The sequence below is a fragment of the Hyaena hyaena genome, unplaced genomic scaffold (assembly GCF_003009895.1).
Source record: "Hyaena hyaena isolate Hyena2069 unplaced genomic scaffold, ASM300989v1 scaffold_1080, whole genome shotgun sequence".
Lineage (NCBI taxonomy): Eukaryota > Metazoa > Chordata > Mammalia > Carnivora > Hyaenidae > Hyaena > Hyaena hyaena.
In genome coordinates this window covers 342,293-363,586 of record NW_024081704.1, presented here as the reverse complement: position 1 = coordinate 363,586, position 21,294 = coordinate 342,293, and the positions used below count along the sequence as shown (strand labels likewise).

Sequence of the window (21,294 nt, the reverse complement as noted above, 5' to 3'; positions counted from 1 at the left end):
CCCAGACCAGCACATTCCCTGGGCCAGACATTCCCCTGAGCTGGCCACACCCTTCGGAACAGGGAGAGCTGGAGTCGGCGCCTTCCTGCCTGCTCTCTTTTTCCTCCCAGCTTTCCAAATTGTGTGGGTGGGAATGAGACGCACTGCCACCCACGTGAGCACCGGCATCTTGTGCTGGGTGGGGCTCCATCACACCCCCAAACCCCCACCAGCACTCATAGTAGCAGGATTGTTCCTCAGCACACAGCAGGGTCAGGTGGTTGGCTGTTCTGCCCAAGGAGCCTGCTGTGCCCTTCACCTCTACCTCTTCCCTTGCTTGGGGAACAAATGGCACCTGGACACAGTGGGAAGCACGTTCAGGGTCACCTGAGAGCTGCTTCTCCAGCGGGCTGCCACATGAATGGTATGGCCTCAGTGAGCTGAGATGAGAGGAGGTGTCAGCGCCCCCCACCCTGCACGACTGTGCACTGTTATGTCCCAGACTTGCTGACTATGGTGGCACTCCGGGCCCTGGAGCAGGTTAAGCTAACAGTTCTGGATCTTGGCACCTGCTTGGTAAACAGCGCAAGGTTCCAGAAGGAGCACTCAGAGCTTTGCAAAGGTACAGCCAAACTAGGGCTCAACCAGGAGTTCTAGATGCATTCATTCGTTGGTTTATTTGTTCATTGTATCTTCACGGAGTACCTATGTGTTCCAGGCACTGTGCTGGGACAGGATGTCTCAAGATCAGGCACAGCATGTTCTGGAGATTTCTGCCTGTGAAGCCACTGCCCAGTGTGCCATGGTGGGGAGAGGGTTCTGTGTGGAGTGGTACCTTTCCCTGGAGTGATACTTAGCCGTGATCTTGGTGGCTGACTTGTATGCATGCATGAGTACATGCACATCCTTGGGTATACACATACGCATATGCATGCACCTAGCTCATGCACGCTTAGAGATTCCCAAAGCAAAGTGGTGGTTCAGGAAGACTTTTTGTATGGTTCCAGTGGGCAGTGAGGATGTGATACAAACCTCAGGGACCCTGAAAGCAGAAGCAGAGAGGATGTGGGGATCAGGCCTTGCTTTTCCAGTTTAAACGCAGGAAGCTGATGCTCAGGGCAAGAGGGCAGTTGCCTGAGACTGGGGCTCACCAGGCAAGCCTGGCTCTGTAGCCCTGTTCCCCAACTCCTGGCCCTGGACTCTTCCTGCTAGGCCGGCCATCTGTATCACCAAGTGCCTCCCTCCTCCACTCCAGGGAAGTGGAAAGGGTAGCATGGTTGGGGGCACACAGAGGGGCCATACTGGGGAGGTCCTGATTCTAGGTTCTGTAGAGACACTGTGAGGCCTGAGCTGGCCTTAGGTCCTTCCTGGAACCCAGTGGTTCTCACCTAGGGGCAATTTGGCCCCGGAGGACATGTAGCAACATCTTGCAGATGTTTGTGGCTGTCCCAGCTCGGGGTAGTAATGGGTGTTGCTACTGGCACCTGTGGGTGGAAACCAGAAATGCTGCCCAACACCCTTCAGGGCCCCCAGCATCCAAATGAGAATCCTCCAGCCCTGGATGTCAGCAGTGCTGAGGACCAGGAAACTGCCACAGATCAGCAATCTCCCCTGAGTGGTTCACGAATGTGGACCGAAGCGGTAGCGCTCTCGTTCTACACCCAAGGGCTGCCACAGTGTGGTTGTCTTGTGTTCACCCACAGGTGGGAAATGAGTGGCAGAATGGGCAGGGGTGTTGTCTCAGTTTCCGAGGACTGCAGTGCGGCCCCGTTCGCACAGGACTAGGCAGAGGGAGCAATGGTAGGCGGTGGGCACAGCCAACCCCTGACACCAACTGTCTCACTAGTGGTCAGGTCACAGGTCCCCTCCCAAGTGCACAGAGCACAGCCCCCTGGGCTGCCCAGATGCCCAACTGACTCATGGGGGAAGTGGCCAGGAAGTCATACAGCAGTTTTTATTGCCTTTGGCATCAATATTTTCTGTTTGTTTTCTGGGCAGTTGTAACAGAGTCCCACAGACTGGGGCATCTTGCCCTGACTACCCAGCTTCACACTGCCCATTTCTCAGTGTCAAGACAAAGGGTGGCCCTCGGCTTTGCTGGGTGACCCCTCCAGAATTTTCAGTGACCCTGAGCGAGCGAACGGTTGACTGGCTGAGGCTCCAGTGCCTCTCTTTATTTCTACATGGAGCCTTCTCCAGAGGCTTGTCCTCAGGTTGATAAACAGGCCTTTCTGAGAGGGGCTACCCAGGATATCGTCCCCCGGTCTGACCTCTGTCTGTTTTTCCTGCAGAATGAGCTGGACCTGGAAAAGGGCTTGGAGATGAGGAAATGGGTGCTGTCTGGAATCCTGGCTAGCGAGGAGACTTACCTGAGCCACCTGGAGGCACTGCTGCTGGTGAGGAGTGAGGAGGGCCTGAGCAGGGCAGGGACACTCTGCTCACAGGCCCCAGGTCAGCCATCAGAAGGCAGTCCCTTTTCCCGGAGTCATGGAGATGACCCCAGAGGGTCAGAAACTTCACCTCTGTAGAAGCTGGGCCTCCCCGTGGGGTAATGGATACTAATGTAAGACAGGTGCCAAACCAAGCTGGCTTTACATTATTTTTAATGAAATTCAAAAATAAAAGCACACGTGTCATGTAACCATGACTTTCTGTGGTCACACCATGCACCTGAGAAAGGGCGAGCCCTCTCATATGTACCATTCCTCCTGTCACCCGTGTTGCCTCACTTATGCCCTCTTCTAGCCCATGAAGCCTTTGAAGGCTGCTGCCACCACCTCTCAGCCGGTGCTGACAAGCCAACAGATCGAAACCATCTTCTTCAAAGTGCCTGAGCTCTACGAGATCCACAAGGAGTTCTATGATGGGCTGTTTCCCCGAGTACAGCAGTGGAGTCACCAGCAGCGAGTGGGTGACCTATTCCAGAAGCTGGTGAGTGACTCGGAACAGGTACACAGCAGCCTCCCAGCTTATGCCTCTGCAGGGGTCAAGCCTCTCCCTTGACCTGTGGGCCTGTGTTGCCAAGGGCTCTGGGATACTGCACCCTTATTTTAAGGCTCCACAGTCAACATGGGACTTACACTCACAACCCTGAGATCAGGAGTTGCATGCTTTACTAACTGAGCCAGCCAGGTATCGTTGGAGAATTTTTTTTAAGTGGTGTGGGGAAGGGAGATATGGTCAGTAAAAATTGAGGTAGTGGGAAAAGTACCCCTGGAGCCTGAAGGAGGGCCCTGGCAGAGAGAGGTGGAGAAAACCCACCTTAGTTCCTTCCAGCAGTTGTTTTCAGAACCAGTAGGCATATTCAATGCTGACTTTGACAATGACACCCTCATGCCTTGTAGAAATCAAGACTGGTTCGTATGGACAGCCTGAAGAAATGTGGGGCAGGGTGGTTTGACTGCAGAGTGTGGACTGAAGCACAGCCTTGCAATGAGAGGTGGTTTAGCTCCTGAGTAGCAGAGCACAAGGGAGCCCATGGGTACCCATCTCCCCTTAGCTGAGAGGCAGCTACCATAAGGCAGGTCCTGTCCTTACCACTGAGGGGGTGAGAAGCCTGAGGAACTATGGGTCACTTGCTGGGACTGTAATCCTGGTTTGTCTTCAAAAGGAGGGCCTTTCCTGCTGCCTCCAAGGGTCATAAAACTAAAGGGCAGGTGGTATAGGGTGACAGAAGAAGAATTTCTGAAAGGGCTTAATGAGCCCATACTGACAAGGAATCCTTATGGCAGAGGTGGCTGTGGGTCCCAGTTCAGGTCCCAGAGGCAGAAGCACCCTGTCGGGACAGAAGGGGCCCACTGTGAAGGCAGGTCAGGGGCCTCTGTGGCTGTTTGCTGACCACAGGACCCAAGAGGAGCCAAGGATATGGTGTTTAGAAAGTCAATGGGACCAATAAAACCTAGCAATCAGATGAAAGATGCTGTGGCAGGCCCCTTGGCACTGGCCAGGCCACATGCAGGAGAGGCACTGGCTCGAAGTGCATATTTAAGCAAGACCTGGGTCAAGTAAAACTTCTCCAAAAGGAGGAAACAAGGGACTCGGGAAGGAGAAAACCTGAGAGCTGTCGGATTGATGTCTGTCTTCCAATATACAAAGTTTCAGTGTGTGTGGAAAGGAGTCCCCACCTATTTTGCAGTTCTAAAGTGTGCAACCAATTGGTTTCTTTAAGAGGAGTCTGTGGGAGAAAGGATTCTGGGTAGAGGAGACCAGCAGCTGTCCTGGGAGTGCCACTGAAGGCAGGTACCAGGTGGGACCCTGTGACAGAGGTTCTACTTCTAAGGATTTCTAATCCTGAGACCAGATTGTCCAGGCACCCTGTGCACATGCTTTTTCCTTGGAGCCTTTGTGCTCCCAAGGGAAACCAGTGCCCCAGGGGTAGAGGTGGCCCAAGGTCACAGGCCCCCTCCAAGTACACAGAGCACAGCCCCATGGGCTGCCCAGACGCCCAGTTGGCCCAGACCCAGTCCTTGCCTTGGTTTGCACCTGGGCTTGAGTGATCTGCTCTGAGGTGTGACCTTCCTGTTGGCAGTCCCCTCTCTCTACTGCCCTGGGCTGCAGGTACCTTGGACTCCAGGCTGGAATAAAGATACAAGAAACACGTGAAGTTTTTTGCCTCTTTTGCTCAGATTCCTGTTATATGAAACCCCTTTCTCCATAGCCAAAAAGCAGGAGGCTGTATTAGTGCAGCACCACCGTTTCTGAATCCCCCACCCCATTTCTCCCTGTATGAAGTGTCAGCAGGTTTAAACCTAGTAGATTTGGCTCAGCCTGCAGCCCTCCTGAGAATGAGAGAATTGTGTTGTTGAGAAGAAACTGCAACCAGCACTCTTCCCTGAATAACATTCCGATATCACTCAGAAAATTATCTTTCTTTTTTTTTTTTTTAATTTTTTTTTTTAATGTTTTTTATTATTTATTTCTAGGAGAGAGAGAGAGACAGCGTGAGCAGGGGAGGGTCAGAGAGAGAGAGGGATTCACAGACTGAAACAGGCTCCAGGCTCTGAGCTGGCAGTCAGCACAGAGCCCGACGCGGGGCTCGAACCCACGAACCGCGAGATCATGACCTAAGCGAAAGTCGGATGCTTAACCGACTAAGCCACCCAGGCGCCCCAGAAAATTATCTTTCAAATGTTCATAGTCCAATGACCGCCAGAATTTGGAAAATTTCTTCTGGTTTCCCTGAGCTACCTTTGTGGGTCAGATGTTGTAGCAGGACTGAGCGGGGAACTGCATTGGGAAGTCCTGTCCCAGAACCAAGTGGAGAGTGTCACATGTGCCACCGAGTTGGGTGCTAGGGCTCTGCCGTCCCTTTCTGACCTGCAGACAGTGGGATCGGCCCACTCTCACCCCATCAGGCTCCCCAGCTGGGAGAGTCTTAGGACCAGAGGAGCCCGCACTGCTGTGCCCCAGCCATGGCACTTCCCCTGCCCCAGGATTTGTGAGCTGTGCCTTGTAGTTCAGAAAGCCCGGACTCCTTACTGCAAGAATGTAATGGGTTAACTATAATTGCTCAGGGGTTTGTTTTCTGGCTGAAATTTTGTCAAGCTATTTTTTTGTTTTTCTGATCCTTTCAAACTTCCAGAAAAGTTGCAAACATAGTACAAGAATTTCCATGTGCCAGATACACCAGTTGTAGCATTTTGCCAAATTTGTTTTATCTTTTTCTCTCATTTTTATAAACGTGTGCACACGTGTGTGTGCATGCACACACATATGCTAAATAATTTGAAAATAACTTGCAGATACATCTGCCCTTTTACCCCTAAATAGCTAAAAGCAAAGACAAGCCCCTTCCATAACCCATAGTACAGTGATTGAATTTGGGGACTTTCATATTGGTGTGGCACTATTATTTAATATGCACTCTATATGCAAATTTATCTCGGCGGCCATCACCTTGTTGATAGCCACTTTCGTTCTGATTCAGGATCCAATCCAACGTTACAAAATGGACTTGATTTTCACATCTCTTTAGTTTTCTTTAAACTGTACCGGTTCCCTGGCCTTTGCTTATTTTCCAAAGCCTTGACAGTTGTGAAAGGTACAGGCCATTTTGCATTTGTCTGATGTTTCCTCAGGAATAGATTCACGTTCTGTGCTTCTGGCCAAAATGAAACAAAACAAACCACAGCAGTGATGCCGTGTCCTCCTCAGTGCCTCATGTCAGGAGGCACGTGATCTCTATTTATCCCATTACTGGTATAGCTCCATTTTGGATTAACTAAAAATGTGAGATTAGACTGCTTGGGCACTTCTCGAATGCCTCGTGGAAGATGGGAGCTCTTTGGGGAAAGGGAGAAGGAGAAGTAATGGAAGGGGTTCTCTTCTCCTGGACCTAGTATCAGTTTGCTAGGGCCGCCATAGTCTGCATGACTTAAACAACAAAAATGGATTTCCTCACTGTTCTGGAGGCTGGGGTTCTGAGATCAGGCCCCAGCAGGGTTGGTCTCCTGAGGCCTCTCTCCTCAGCTTGCAGATGGCTACCTTCTCCCTGTGTCTTCACAGGTGTCCCTCTATGGGTCTGTGTCCTTATCCCTTCTAAGAACACCAGTCCTACTAGATTAGTATCCACCCTAACAACCTCATTTTAACTTCATCATCTCTTATGCCCTCTCTCTAAATACAGTCACATTTTGAGGTGCTGGGAGTTAGGGTTTCAACATAGGAATTTTGAAGTGATGCATTTCAACAGTTACATCCCCTCTGGGCTCCTGACCACATTATCTAAAGGAGCCCCATAGCTTTTAGCCTCTGCTCTGTTCTCAGCCGTTTGGTGTGTTATGGGTTTGTTGATTTATTTATCATGTATCTTTCCTGCTACTGGCCTCACTGTGTCTGATTGATTCGTGACTGTGGTGACAGTGCCTAAAGCAAGTCTTTACTGGGGGAGGTGCTCAATGACCTGTGGCGGAGGGAGAGAAGGAAATGCTCTGGGTCTGACGTACTTATTGGCGTTTGAGGATACAGTGACTGGTCAGGGTGTGATCAGCACAGCAAGGGCCCGGCCAGGGCCTCCGTGCAGCCCCCACAGTGAGTGGAGCCAGAGACCAGACAGTGCCAAGGGTGCCTGCTTACCCAGCATCTGGGTTTGTCATCTGAAGAAACATAAAATTCAATATAAATGCAAATGGCATATAGAAATAAAATTTAGATTCAGCACAGAATGAACACCAGGATCAGCTAAAGCTTTAGGCTTCCAGCCCCTGGTTGGCTGCAATGGGAATGCCTGGCCAGGGGGTCACCAGTGTTCTCCATTACCCTCTCCAAGCTTGGCTTTGCTGGTACAAGATGGGGGCTGGTTTCCCCTTGGCTGCATCTGAAGGTGACCTAGGGCCCACATGTGCACACATACACGTGTGTGCTCCTGCACACACACACACACACACACACACACACACACACGCCCTTGGAAGCTGTCGCTTTATTGAGTATCTGACCAGAAGGCTAAGTGAAAAGACTCTCTGTTAATGCCTTTGGTTTGATACAAGACAAATAAAAAGCCTCTCGCCTTGCAGCTGGCAGCCAGCAGATCTCCTGCACACAGATGTGGATTCTAATACCTGGACCCCCTTACCAGGTTTAAGCTGGGCTCATGTCTGGACAGCAGGCACTCCTCTTCTCCAAGGGCAGCTAGATTGCGTGTTCCTATTGTGTCTGAAGGGATCAGACATGAGCAGAACACCGTGGCCACCATAGGCTGGGGGGCCGACCTCCTTGTCCACTGTAGTCTCCTGCAACCAGAACGAAAAGGTGCCACTCCATCCTACCTGTGTTAGACTCTTATCTGGATTCACTGACAGCCTCAAATTTTAGCCACTGCTGGTGGCACTATTGAAATGAGTGAGGTGGGAGGAAAAGCAGCTGTGGAAGGAAACAACATGTTACCTGCCTGGGGCAGTGAGTCACTTCTCAAAGTGTCACTTGGGTAAAGGAGAGCATGCTTAGTGCATGGGGGCTGGGGGGAAGCAGGTGGGATGCAGTAGCAGGGAAGAGTGGAGGTGTCTGCAGCTCTGTGCTGCCTGCTGCAGCTGGGGTTTCTGCAGAGCTGTGCGTGGAAACCCATTTCTCAGAAAGATGGAGAACAGCAGTACCTGTCCTGCACCTGTCCCACACTCTCTTCCTTTCTTCCTACAGGCCAGCCAGCTGGGTGTGTACCGGGCCTTTGTAGATAACTACGGAGTTGCCATGGAAACGGCTGAGAAGTGCTGTCAGGCCAATGCTCAGTTTGCAGAAATCTCTGAGGTACTCGTGACACTGTTCAGACAGGTGCACCCCTCCGCCTCCCACGGGTAGGATGTGGGCTTGTCGTTGGTACACCATGACCCAGGAGAACTGGGTGCACAATACCAAGTTCTGGTTGTAAATCTCAGCTCAGTTTCCAGATGCTTCTGGGTTGGCTCTGTCAGCTCTGTGTGGGGGACACTGTTGTGAACAGATAGGAGGAGCAGCCCCATGAGTTCCCTACCTCTCCAAGGTCCAGGACTCAATTCTGGGGCTCTGCCGAGTCCCCCAGTCAGATGCTGTCGTGTACCATCTGTGTGCAGTAAGGAATATCTTTAGTTCTGTCTCATGAGCAGAGGTCTGGACATGAAAGTCCCAAGGCCAACTATGCACCTGGTCACTAGAGAGCAGGTGGGGAGGTGTGTCGTGCTCTGTTTCTCCTGCAGCCTGTTGGTGACCTTGCTCCCCAGGGAAGCTGACCAGCTAGCACGGGTGTGTGGGGCTGGTATAGCTGCTCTCTCTAGACCCTTGTGGGCAGAAAGCTCCAGGCTGGAGCTCCTGGAGGACTGAAACCTCAAGCCCCCAGTGTTAGCATGAGGGGCCTCAAAAGAGCTCCCCAGATATAGAGGATGAGCGGCCTGTCGGGGCTGGTGGCCATTCCTGGACCAGGACCTATAGCACCTTCCTCCCCGGGTTCCCAGCGGGGGTTTTCCCCACCTTCCACATCCTGTTTCTACCCTATGCAGTTGGGTGACATTTCCTCTTTCTGGGCCTGTCATCACTTGCAGTGCCTCCAGCTCCTCAGAGCTCTGACTTGCCTTCCCTCCACTAAACAAGGATTCTAGATGGAAAGACTCCAAGGGAGAAATTAGCATAAGAAAAATAAATGGAAACTAGAAATATGGAGTGAGTGGGGTCACTTGCTGAGAGACAGTCATACCCTCTCATACCTGGCTTTGTTCCGGGAGCTTTGTGCCATTTTGTAATTTATCATGAGAGGTGTCATGTTGTGGGTACTGATCATCTCTTCTGGTGGTAATGGGTGCCATGCTGTTCCTCCAGAGCCTGTGGGTCCATCCACTCCCTGCCTGGTGCTGCTGGTAACAAGCTGCATGGACCCAGGTTCCAGGCTGGCTCCAGATGTCCCTCCCTGTCATTTAGGCCATATCTTTCTTTAGGTCATTCCCTTAGTGAACCCCTCCACTCCCATCCCTGACAGATACAGTGCTGGCACAGAATCCCGAGTGACTTTGACCAATTAGAGACCTAATCCTTTAAGAGCAGGCTCCAGTTAAATGGAGCCAAGTTCAAGTCCACCCAGACAGGCTTCTATAAGAGGAGGGTGGAAGCATGGTGGGACACCAACCTGGGGTCACATGGTCCCACTGACCATACACAAGCGGGAATCTGAACTGAGGCAGAGATGCTGGGAGGGAGACAGCATCTTGGGGCCAGCTGGAAGCTGGCCTTTGGTGAAGCTTGTACTTTGGAGGCAGCATCTGCTTTGGTTCTCTAACTATATTTTTATTTTTATTTTTTATTTTTTTTTTAATGTTCTGTTTATTTTTGAGAGAGAGATAGAGACAGCGTGAGCAGGGGAGGGTCAGAGAGAGAGGGAGACACAGACTCCAAAGCAGGCTCCAGGCTCTGAGCTAACTGTCAGCACAGAGCCCGACACAGGGCTCGAACACACGAACCATGAGATCATGACCTGAGCCGAAGTCAGATGCTTAACCAACTGAGCCACTCAGGCGCCCCTCTAACTATATTTTTAAAAGAGACCCAGAGAGATTGGAATCACCCAGACAGCAAAATGGAGCCAAAGGGAACAGAAGCAGCAGGCGGTGTAGAGGTTCACTCTGGGATTCAGAGCTCAGACATGGGACCTGGATAGTCACCGTCAGGAGAGGGAGCCATGGAGCCGTGGTTCCTTATCTCCTCCCAGTCCTGAAAGTGAGTCAGGGCAGTGTCCAGTTAGACCAGAGTTGCCTAAGCTGGGTTTCATGAAATGCCAGCTCCCACACGATGGAGTTCTGGGAAAAGGGCCTCTGGGTCAAGTTAAGTTGGGAGACCTGGGGCCTTAAGCCAAATTCATAAGTTTTCTTGAGACAGGATTTATGGAGCTCTGCATGCTTATGTGCGGGGGGCTGTCCAGGGGCACGTGGCGTGAAGGCTGCCTCCCAGGTGCACGTGAGCACGGAACCTGATTTTTACAGAGGCTCAGGTTCAGCTCTTACACGCCCTCATACCCCCCACAGCCTTTTGGAACTGCTGAGGCAGATGTTCAGAGGAATAATCACCGTGAGGTGTGTTAACCTTTCAAGAGAGGTGCCAAAGAGCATTGTGGAGTTTGGTCCCAGGGAGCTTAAAATACCATCGTTTTTAGTCTTGAGAGGTTTACAGCAGCACAGTAAGTTGAGAGAGCCATGTCTGAGCCCCTTTCTCTCCCTGTGCTGTTTTTTGTTGTTATTCACAGCCTAGTAATGGGATTAACCATAGCTTCTTTCCAGAGATGATTTCAGGTACCCAGGGATCTTATATTCTGGCTTCTCTTGGTACCTTGGACCAAATCAGTGATGCCTTTGATGCAGTTGTGTGAAAGCATGACCTACACACTGAAAATCTCTGCTCTCCTCTTGGGGATCGTAGCATCTATTTGTTAACAACTATGGGCATACCTTGCTTTAACGCACTTTGCAGATCCTGTGGTTTTTACACATTGAAGGTTTGTGGCATCCCTGTGCTGAGGAAATCTGTCAGTGCCATTTTCCTAACAGCATTTGCTCACTGTGTCACATTTTGGTAATTCTCATGCTATTTTAAGCTTATCCATTATTATATTTCTTATGATCTGTGATCATTGATTATGATTTGCTGAAAGCTTAGTTGATGATTAACATTCTTCACCAATGAAGCATTTTTTTAACGAAGGTATGTACATTGTAGACACGATGCTGTCGAACAGTTAATAGACTACAGTGTACTATAAACATAGATTTTATATGCACTAGAAAACAAAACAAAAATTCACTGGGTTCACTTTTTTGCAGTATTCGCCTTATTGCAATGGTCCAGAACCATACTCGTGGTACTCTGAGGTATGCCTGTGTATCTGCAAAGTCAGGAGAGGATGGGGAGGAGGTGGAATCCATTGTGGCTCTCAGTGGTGGTGGGGCTGCCCTGGCCATTTCCAAAGGTGACTGCTCCTCCAACCCCTTGGGCCCCTTGCCCACTGTTTAACTTCTCTGAGAAAATGCATTTAGGGAGGCACTGTGGTTTGCCTTGTTTTTATAGGATTCTGTATGTCAGAGGCTGTTGACCAGGGGTTGTCTTTGTCCCTAAGAGACAACTTAGCAATGCCTGGGGGTTTTTGGTTGTCACAGCAGAAGGAAGGTGTGCTGCTGCACCCATAGATAGAGGCCAGGGATGCCACTCGGCCTGCAGTGCACAGGACAGGTCCCCACAGTAAGAGAGCTTCCATTCCCAAATATCGACAGTTCCAGGTGAACACAGCACCCAGAGTATGCCTTGTGTTCTGCCCACCCTGTATTCATGCTGTGGTCCAGGACACCGCGTTAAGGCTTGCCTCAACTAAGATTTTTTGCTGTGAGTGAAGGGTGAGTTTTCTTGCTAAAGGTTTCTGGCCATGTAATGTCCTGCCACATCAAAGCCGCCTCAGTTGTCCTGTGTGAAAATGTGCTTTTCTCTTTGCAGAACCTGAGAGCCAGAAGCAACAAGGATGCCAAGGACCAGACGACCAAGAACTCTTTGGAAAGTAAGTTCTCTGTTCTGAGGCCTCCTTGTGTTCCCTGTGGGGGCAGCTGCTGCGAACGAATAGGGCACTTGCTGGAAAAGCAAACATGGCACTCAGTTGGGTTACCTCTGGTGCCTTTGCTGTTCCTGACCCAATAGCGAGAGCAGGGATGTGGAAAAAGTGGCACTGGATATGGCGGGTTGGGGAAAGACACAGACAGGACCAGCTTGCCACCAGCATTAGCAACCAGGAAGAATGGGAGGGTTTTGCAGACAGATGCCCACCAGTCAGGCACTGCTGGGCATTTAAAATGTCATTGTGGGGGAGCCTGGGTGGCTTAGTCGGTTAAGTGTCCGACTTTCGCTTAGGTCATGATCTCGCGGTTCGTGGGTTCGGGCCCCGCATCGGGCTCTGTGCTGACTGCCAGCTCGGAGCCTGGAGCCTGTTTCTGAGTCTGTGACTCCCTCTCTCTCTGACCCTCCCCTGCTCACGCTCTCTCTCTCTCTCTCTCTGTCTCTCTCTCCTAGAAATAAATAAAAAACATTAAAAAAAATTAAAAAAAAAATAAATAAATAAAATGTCATTGTGTTCTCCCTAGTGACCCTGTGAGGAGGATTTTGTTTTCCCTTTTTTCAGATGACAAAACATATTTAGAATGAAAGTAACCCATATGGAACACAGGTCCTAAGTGTCCAGGCAGGGGTAAAGCCAGAGACATCAGGCTCCTGGGCCTGTGTGTTCAGCCTCCTTCTTCACTCTGGGCAGAAAGCAAGAGATCAGGACTGATAAGTCACTTCTCAGTTCCGGTTGTTAGGACAGCATGAATAGTTACAGAGAACAGCAGACGTGGCTCCAGTACCAGACCTTCACCGTGCTCTGAGTCTCAGTTTCTCATCTGGAAAACGCAGATAACAATGCGTATCTTAGAGTAGTTGTGGGAATCACATGTGGAAATGCACCTGACATGTGTCAGAACACATCTAAGCATTCACACCCGTGATGGGCTGGGCTTGCCATCGTCATGGAGAAGTGGGGTTTGCCAAGGACCAAAACCTGTTGCGGACCAAAACCTCAAAGCCACGTGCCCAGCCTTCTTGGGGGTTAGGGTTTGTCCTGGTCACCGGGGATGGGTAGTTCCCAGGGGATGTGGAGGTCGGGCTGCTCCCTGCCGGAGGACTTAACAGCAAGTGGTCTGGTGCTGCTTTCTCTGTGCCTGGCCACCTCTCACCTGCCCTGCCCGTCTCTCTGCAGCCCTGCTCTACAAGCCTGTGGACCGGGTGACGCGCAGCACGCTGGTCCTGCATGTGAGTCACTTCACCTGGGATCTTCTCACCCTGGGGTTCTTGGCTTCTGTTGTTCTGGGGCTGACACTGATGTTTGTCAGTGCTGCCCAGCTATCCCCCATTTTCCTGCTACACACTTTTATTGAAGATGCAGAAATGAGGAGCGCACAGTGGGGAAGAAAGCAGGTTCTCGAGCTGTCCTGGGTGCTCTCGTGGAGGAGATGCAGGGAGGGAGCGTCCTGTCCCACATAGGAGGGGCCTCCTGGTCCCAGTGCATGAACCAACCCTCTAAGGTAGATGGGGTGGGGGCACAGACAGCAGGTGCATTCCAGGCCAGTGAGGATGACCACTGCCCCACATCCTGGGGAGAGGGAGCATAGGGGGGGCATGCCTCAGTGGGACTGCTCCTGAAGGCACTGGGGGAAACAAAAATGGCTCCTAATGCTACTGTCCAGGTGGCCCTATTCATTTATGTTTAGAGGAAGCTGTACATGCATGTTTGTTTTTTTTAATTTACAACCAAGTCACAGAAGTGTGTGAGGTTTCCATTTCTTTTCCTGCCCCTCCCCACAAATGATTCACCACTGCAAGGATTCTTTTATGCACATGCCAACATACGTGAACTTTTTTTTTAATTACACAAAAGGCATCATGGTGTACGTATCATTCCACTTTGCCTTTCCCCCCCCCTTAAAAAAGGGACACAGTGGAGATTGTCCTACTTCAGCCCAGACAGCTCTGCCCTGTAGTGTTTAAGCCATGTAGCACTGACACCAGGGCCTTCCTCCAGACTTGTTTCACTTTGTTCTCTCCAGGGGGAATTTGAGAGCTAAGGGGAGTTCGTTTCTCTGAACAAGGGAGCTGTTGACCTTGAGTACAAATTATATGCATTCCTAGTAGAGAAGGAGTGAACACTGCCATCTCAATTCTTTTTTTTCTTTTTTTTTAATTTAAATCTAAGTTAGTTAACATATAGTGTAATAATGGTTTCAGGAGTGGAATTCAGTGATTCATCACTTACGTGTAACACCCAGTGCTCATCCCAACAAGTGCCCTCCTTAGTACCCATCACCCATTTATCCCATTTCTCCCACTCCCCTCCCCTCCAGCAACCCTTAGTTTGTATTCTGTATTTAAGAGTCTCTTATGGTTTGCCTCTCTCTCTTGTTTTTATCTTATTTGAGAGGTTTAGTCTCTTTCCTAAAGAGGGAGCCGCCCGAAAGGCCAGGTGCTTTTCTCCTCAGCTTGCATAGACCAGTGGTCCTAGAGAAGATCGATTCTGCCCCCTAGGGGCATGTCGGAGACATTGTTGCTTGTCACAGCTGAGAAGGAAGAGGACTGCTTGCATCTAGTGGATAGAGGACAGGGATGGGGGGCTGACATCCTACAGTGCACAGGACAGCCCCCACCACAAGGAGTGATCCAGCCCAGAATGTCATCGGGGCTGAAGCTGGAGAAATCCCACTGTAGCCCCTGAGAGTAGAAGCCCTTGTCAGCAGTGTGCACACAGCATGGACTTGTAGGAACACCGTCTAGGTTTAGGACCTGCTTGTGGGGTGGTGCTCATGCAAGCACTGCCCACATAGACCCACCAGTGGTGGTGACACTTGGCAAGCTGGTGCCCCTGGGTCTTCCCAGCATGTGTCTACAGTTTAGACACAGTGGTGGGGCCTGGGCTGTACGCTCTCTGATTTGAGTCCTCTCTTTGCCCGACACAGGACTTGCTGAAGCACACACCCTCCAGCCACCCCGACCACCCTCTGTTGCAGGATGCCCTACGTATCTCACAGAACTTCTTGTCCAGCATCAATGAGGAGATCACGCCCCGCCGCCAGTCCATGACTGTGAAGAAGGGAGAGGTGAGCGGGACTGGGGATGGTCTGGTTTTGCCAGCCTGTCCCACCAGGCAGGGGGTATTCAGGGCACCTTTCTCATCCTTGGCAGACTGTGCCTGCCATTCAGCCTAACACAGGAAATGTGTTACCTCTTAGGGTCTTTGACGCTGGCAGGGTAAAACTCAATCCCATGTGCAGGGCATCAGGGTGGAGTTACAGGTAGCACCTCACTTGGCTGCCTCTTTTTCCATCATGGCAGGTTGTATCCAGGGCACCCCTTCTTTTCCTCACACCCTTGTCAGCCTAGGGTCTGAGGAGACTGGTGAGAAGGAGGATGTCATTTTGTCTGCCTGGAACTACATGGTTCCTTCTGAGTATTCTTTCATTAAAAACAGTTCCAGGTTTTCCCTGCTATCCAAAGATAGGGTGTTCCTATGAAATCTTTTGTAAACTGGGGCACCTGGGTGGCTCAGCCAGTTGAGCATCCAGCTCTTGATTTTGTCTCAGGTCATGATCTCACAGTTATGCTTTCGAGCCCTGCATTGGGCTCTGCTGACAGGATTCTCTCTGTCTCTGATCCTCCCCTGTTCATGTTCTCTATCTCAAAATAAATAAGTAAACTTTTATAAACTGAAATAGTGCAAAATGAAGAAGGCATTACTATCTGTAAAAGTGAAAATCTTTGGATTTATTTTGGTTACTGAAAACAGGTACTAACATAGGTCTTTGGTAAAAGTAAAGTGGTGTAACACAAACTTGTAGTTAAAAAACGGGAAACCCATATGATCAGATTTAAAAGGAAAAAAAGGGAGGTACATGCAGTTTATGAACCTGACTTGTCTTCAGCTAAGAGGATCCTCCTTCCTCCTCCTCCACCCTCCCTCCCTCCCTGACAGTGACCCCTGGTCTTTATCTCCCTGCACATCATTGATAAGAGGTAAAGAACAGAAGGGCTAAGAATGCATGGACACAGCCCGCCCTGGTGGCCTCTAACCCTTCTGGGAGAGGCCCAGGTAGGTGCAAGGCAGGTGCCATCCTGGGTGGTTAGCACTTAGTGAGAGAGCATACTTGTATAAATCAGGAGGCCAGCGCCCCACACAGGCGTGAGCATCTGTTGTCAGAAGTAGCACCACGGCGAGGGAAGCTGATCTACCTCTGGGGTCCTGTGCAGGGACAGAAGCTGTATGACCCAGGCAGGACATGGCTGGCAGCAAATCTGACTGTAGTCGCCACTGAGAGCCACTTCTTCCTTCAGATCATGTGCTGGGTGTTCATTACTGAGGCCTAACCTTCCCGCATCAGGGTTTCTTCTCCTCCTCCTGCCTGGGCTGGTGGGCAGGCCACTCTCAGATCTATCTTCCCCGCTCCTCTTTGGGAAGTGGTACCTCAGTGCTGAGCAGAAAGCTCCCACATGCTCAGAGTGTCATCAGGCTTGACCATGAGTGAGGGGCTTGGTAAGATTTCTCCTGGTGGTCCTGAACCAGGAAGGGCCAAGGAGGAGAGAGGTATCGCCTCCAGTCCACCCTCTGTGCTTGACCAGAGCCTGAAGCCAGGCCGACACAGAGATCCAAGGCCAGCATCGCCGTGAACTCACCTGCTGTGTACCCTGAACCATGCTTGCTCCTCCTCTCTGGGCCTGTTCCTCCTTTTTACAGCAGGATGGGAACATAGGCCCACCTTCCTGGGTGCCTGGGTACCCAAAAGGGCACAATTTATGGAAAGAGCCGTGCCAGCCAGCACGTGAAAGGCAGGAGTGGGTCCCCAGCCCCTCCCAGGACCTCCACACCCAACTGTCCAATGGCCAGAACCTGGGGTTTCAGATCTCATTTCCTGGAGCAACAACAGGGCCCTGCACCTGGTTCACCCCTGCCCCAAGTTTAGGGACACCGGAGAAGTGCCAGGCTTTGGCCTCCCTAACTGGATGTGGGCTTTGCTTCTGCCCAGGCCACTTACACTGAGTGCATTTGTGCCCAGCTTCTAGGACACTTGCTCTTTCTCCTTTGCTGACTGTTCTTTTATGAGAGCATTGTCCTCCTGGGAAGCAAATGTGTGAATCCTTTTTCCTCTCAGCTTTTCATATGGTGCTGAGTGTGACCTCACCCCCCACCTCCCATCTTGCTGCTGAGGATCCCTGGAGAGAAATCCCTTCTTGCTCTTCAGATCCGCGGAGGCAGCTGCCCTAGGAAATTTAGGAAAATCAGATGTTACCTGGGAGTTGGCAGCCCTGCCCTTGTTCCCACATCAGTTATCACAGGCTTCCTTCGTGCCGACCTATAGTCAGGGTCTCAGGGTCACCAGACAGGAAGTGTGTAGGGGCCGGGCACTTCATGAGGACAAGGGGTTTTATCTACACCCACTGTCTCCCTCACCAGCATTTGACCCTGTTGTCCTCAATGATACTTGCTCAGTGGGTGGGATCACTTGAGTGCCTCAACTGCAAGAGGGGAGAGAAGCAAATGCTCTCTGAAACTTTGTGAATCTGACTCATACGTGCCTTTTCTCTCTCCCAGGCATGTTAAGGGAGGTGGTGGCCAGCCCAGTATGACAGACAGGTGCCCACACTCATGCTCCCCATACCCACTGTTCCAGGAGCAGACATCACTAATCAGTCAGGCACTCAAACTCTGAGCCGACTGCAGCCTGAGTATCCTCCTCAGTATATCCTCTCAGGCTGCCCAACCCAGCTTATAATCCCCACTGTGTTAGAAAGTGCTATTGGATAAGCATCAAACATGAAGAGGAGAGGAGGAGGAGGATGGCAGTAGTGTGTGGTAAGTCCTAATTTTTCTTCTCAAGGAAACAACATGCAAATTGACAAATTTAATAAATCAAATCAATGAATCAAGCATACTTTCCAAAATTATAAAATGTTATAAAATCACCAGAATTAAATAGGGAGAGTTAAAATAGTAACAAGGAAGTATAATTGGGAATAAGAAATAAATGGAGAAAACTTGCTATTCTTTCTATAATACTATTATTGGAAGTGTTCCTATTTGGTTATAGTTCTTTAATAAAAAATATTTTAAAGCTTAAAAAAAAAGGATGCTATAAGGGCAGTCTCCAAACCTGGGTTTAGTCCTGCCCTCTACTTACCAGTGGTATTGATTTGGGAAGTTCCTATTTCTTTGTTGAGTGTCCATACTCTCTGAGGACAGTGACTCAGGGCTTGTGGCCCCTGCATGGGTTTGTTGTGAGGCAGAAAGGATTTCATGACCTCTGAGGGGCTGTCTAAAAGCAGGGGTGATGATTTCCCCACATGGGCACTATCCATGTTGTAGATGGAGGGAACACCCTCTACATCACCACACAGGAGAGAATCTGCAGGTCCCAGGAAGGGTAGAAGCTGCAGGCTACTTCCTTTTAGAACTTGCAGCTGGGGAGGACCTAAGATTTGGAAATACCTGTTTTTTTCCTGTGTTCTTGTCTCTAAATTTGGTATATGACATTGAATATCAAGTTTCCAAAAGAAGAGAGGAAATGGGTTTCTAACTTCTCTTGAGGACTCTATGAGGTCAGAGGGTATTTTCTAGGTGAGGATGCTGCTCATAAAGGTTGAATAACTTGCCCACAGTCACATAGCCACTAAGTGACTAACCCAGGATGTGAGGCCAGGTGTGCCCTGGCACCTGTGTACACCACAGGTATGTTAGGATTTGTGATCGCCACCTCCCACACTCCCCTGACACTCCTTTGAACCAATATCCAACCCTCCTCTAGTCCCTGTATGAAGAGCTACCTGGACATAGGTGGCCACAAGGAGAAGGATGTGCCCCTTTGGTGCGGCATGCTCCTAGAGCCTTCTGCACTGAGTAGAGCCCTGTCCCCTGCTTCTCCTGCTGGGAGCATGTTTGGTGGGTGTGGAGGTCTCTGTTTCCAGCCCTCAGCAGTTTTCGAGGGAGAAGAAAGCTACCTCCGTTGGCTTGGGTGTTTGGAGGTATTCTCACAGCCACTGCTGGTCCCCTGCCTGTCTCTCCCTGTTCAACCTGGTAAGTCAGGGCATTGTGGAGCTGCGGCAGTGGGAGTCCTGAGCAGAGCCAACAACCCCGACCCCCACTATGGCTCCTATAATTTCATCTTCCTTTTCAGCCAGTCCCCCCAGCTCCAGGGCTGTGCTCTTTGAGGAAGGGTGACTTTGGGCAGCATTACAGGTGTCTCCTTAACACTGAACTGTGGCTGGTACATGCTGTCACCAGCCTACATCCTGGCTCTGGCACCCCAGGGGCCCTGAGCAGCAAGCATTCCCAGGAGGATACCCTTCTCAGGCTCTCAGGAACCAGTCAGGACCGAGGGATCCTGCTGGCCCTTTTCTTCCCAGGCCTGGGTCCTGTGGGCTAGCGGGTCAGTGCTTATTCATTTAATTGAATTAACAGTGCCAAGTGATTTTCCCTGTGTGGCTGCCTGTCTGTCAGCACTGCACCCGGTGCTGCCTGGCATCCCAGACTCAGGCTGGGACGCAAACGGGATGATCCAATGTGGGTCTTTTGTTTCCCAAAGGCCAGTCACTTCTTGGAGCCATTCTCTACCCAGGTTCCCAGATGCCCCTCATGGAAGAAGACAGGTGGGCAGGCCGCATAGGAGCCGCTGAGGAAATGTCACTGATGTAGGAAGCCAAGAGGTGGTGAGGCTCAGGCAGAGGAGAAGGGAGGGCTCTCGCTTGAGGATTAAAGAATTGGAGACTCTAGACCCTGTTGGCAGAGTTTGCAAAGGATCCTGTGGAAAGGGGATGGGGTTGTGAAGACAGCATAGTGGTTGGGGTCCCCAACACCATTAGCCATGTCATGTGACCTCAGCAACACCACTCACCTCTGAGCACCTGCTTGCTCAGCTGTGGGATAGGGTTGAACTTAGACCGTGTGCTGTCCATAGTTTCAAAGGATGTCCACATCATAGGAGCCCTATAAGGGCAAAGCCGGTGCTCCATGTCTAGGTCTTTTCTCAACCCTTCATAAATATTTGCAAATGGAGCTTGGATTCTCAACCTGTCTGGGCCCAGGTTTGGATTCTTCTAGAAACTTGGGAATGTTACTTACCTCTCTGAGCCTTTCCTTCCCCAAGAAGTAGTAGAGCTGGAACCTGCTGCCTGGGGCAGTCCTGCCAAGTGAGAGAAGTTTTATGAAGTGCTCTCTGCACAGGGCCCAGCACCCAGCAAGTGCTCAGTGAACATGATTGCTGTGAATCATCGTTGTGCTTCCCAGGCTCACCCCGTCCTCCACCCAGCAGGTTTCTGTTCTTTCCAGGCTTCGTCAAGCTCTTATTTCATCCTTCTGATCAGTTGTCTTTTGATGTGCCTCTCCAGGGCCTGGGAAACAAGAGGCTTTCTCAGGGACCAGGGAGCAGAGCTGTGTTCTGCAGGGAGGTGCTGAGAGCCCTAGAACAGGCGTAAGGGCAGGAGGGTCAGGCAGGACCTCAGCACACACTCGGCTGTGGGTGTGTTATTCTGGGGACACTTGTTCCCAACTTGCTGAACCTCCACATCCCACTGAGTTACCCCACAGCTAGGGCTGCTCTGATGGGCAGTGTCAGCTGGGCCACTGGAATGCAGCCAGCTGTCCCCAGGTTCAGACCTTGCTTTAGGGGCATAGGAATGGGGGTTCGGGCCACTGGCCTCCTTCAGGGCTAAACATGCTAAATCCGGCCAATGCTTGGAGCCAAGTCAGGCATCCTCAGCCAACAACTGACACCTCATTGGTCCTTGCCTTGGCCATCTTCCTTCTCCTCCTCGCCCCCACCTGTGCCCTCCTTGGCAACCCTTCTTGGTCTCACCTGGCAAGGCCCCACTGGCTTATCACTAAACTCCAGTTTCCTGTACCTGAGGAAAACTTCCCAGTACCCCCTCCATGGAATCTTGGGCTCTGGCTTCTTTATGTGTCTGAGTCTGCTCAGCTGCTATAACAAAATGCCATCAACTAGGGGCTTAAATGACAGGCATTCATTTCTCACAGTGCTAGAGGCTAGGAGTCCCAAGGTCAAGGTGTCAGGATGCTTAGGGTCTGGTAAGAGCCTATTTCCTGTCTTGGAGACAGCTCCCTTCTCATTGTGTACCCGTATGGCTTTTCTTCACAGCATGCACATGGAGAGATCTCTGTCTTGCTTTTCTTATAAGGATACCAGTGCCATTATGGGCTCCCATCTTCATAGGCTCACCTAAACCTAATCACCTCCAAAGGCCCTTACTCCAGATACCGTCACATTAGGGGTTAGAGCATCAGAATTTTGGGGT

The 21,294-nt window shown here is 50.8% G+C and overlaps 1 protein-coding gene across 2 annotated transcripts in view; it reads left to right on the top strand.

The window, feature by feature from the left end:
* Positions 1-21,294, top strand: part of BCR (BCR activator of RhoGEF and GTPase) — a 123,980-nt gene that overhangs the window by 67,664 nt on the left and 35,022 nt on the right. For both annotated transcript variants that reach the window (XM_039222156.1, XM_039222155.1), the window contains exons 3-8: positions 2,271-2,375; positions 2,725-2,910; positions 8,113-8,220; positions 11,914-11,974; positions 13,205-13,257; positions 14,955-15,095. In XM_039222156.1, coding sequence (XP_039078087.1) covers positions 2,271-2,375; positions 2,725-2,910; positions 8,113-8,220; positions 11,914-11,974; positions 13,205-13,257; positions 14,955-15,095 — 654 coding nt within the window. The remainder of the gene's footprint in view (positions 1-2,270; positions 2,376-2,724; positions 2,911-8,112; positions 8,221-11,913; positions 11,975-13,204; positions 13,258-14,954; positions 15,096-21,294) is intronic.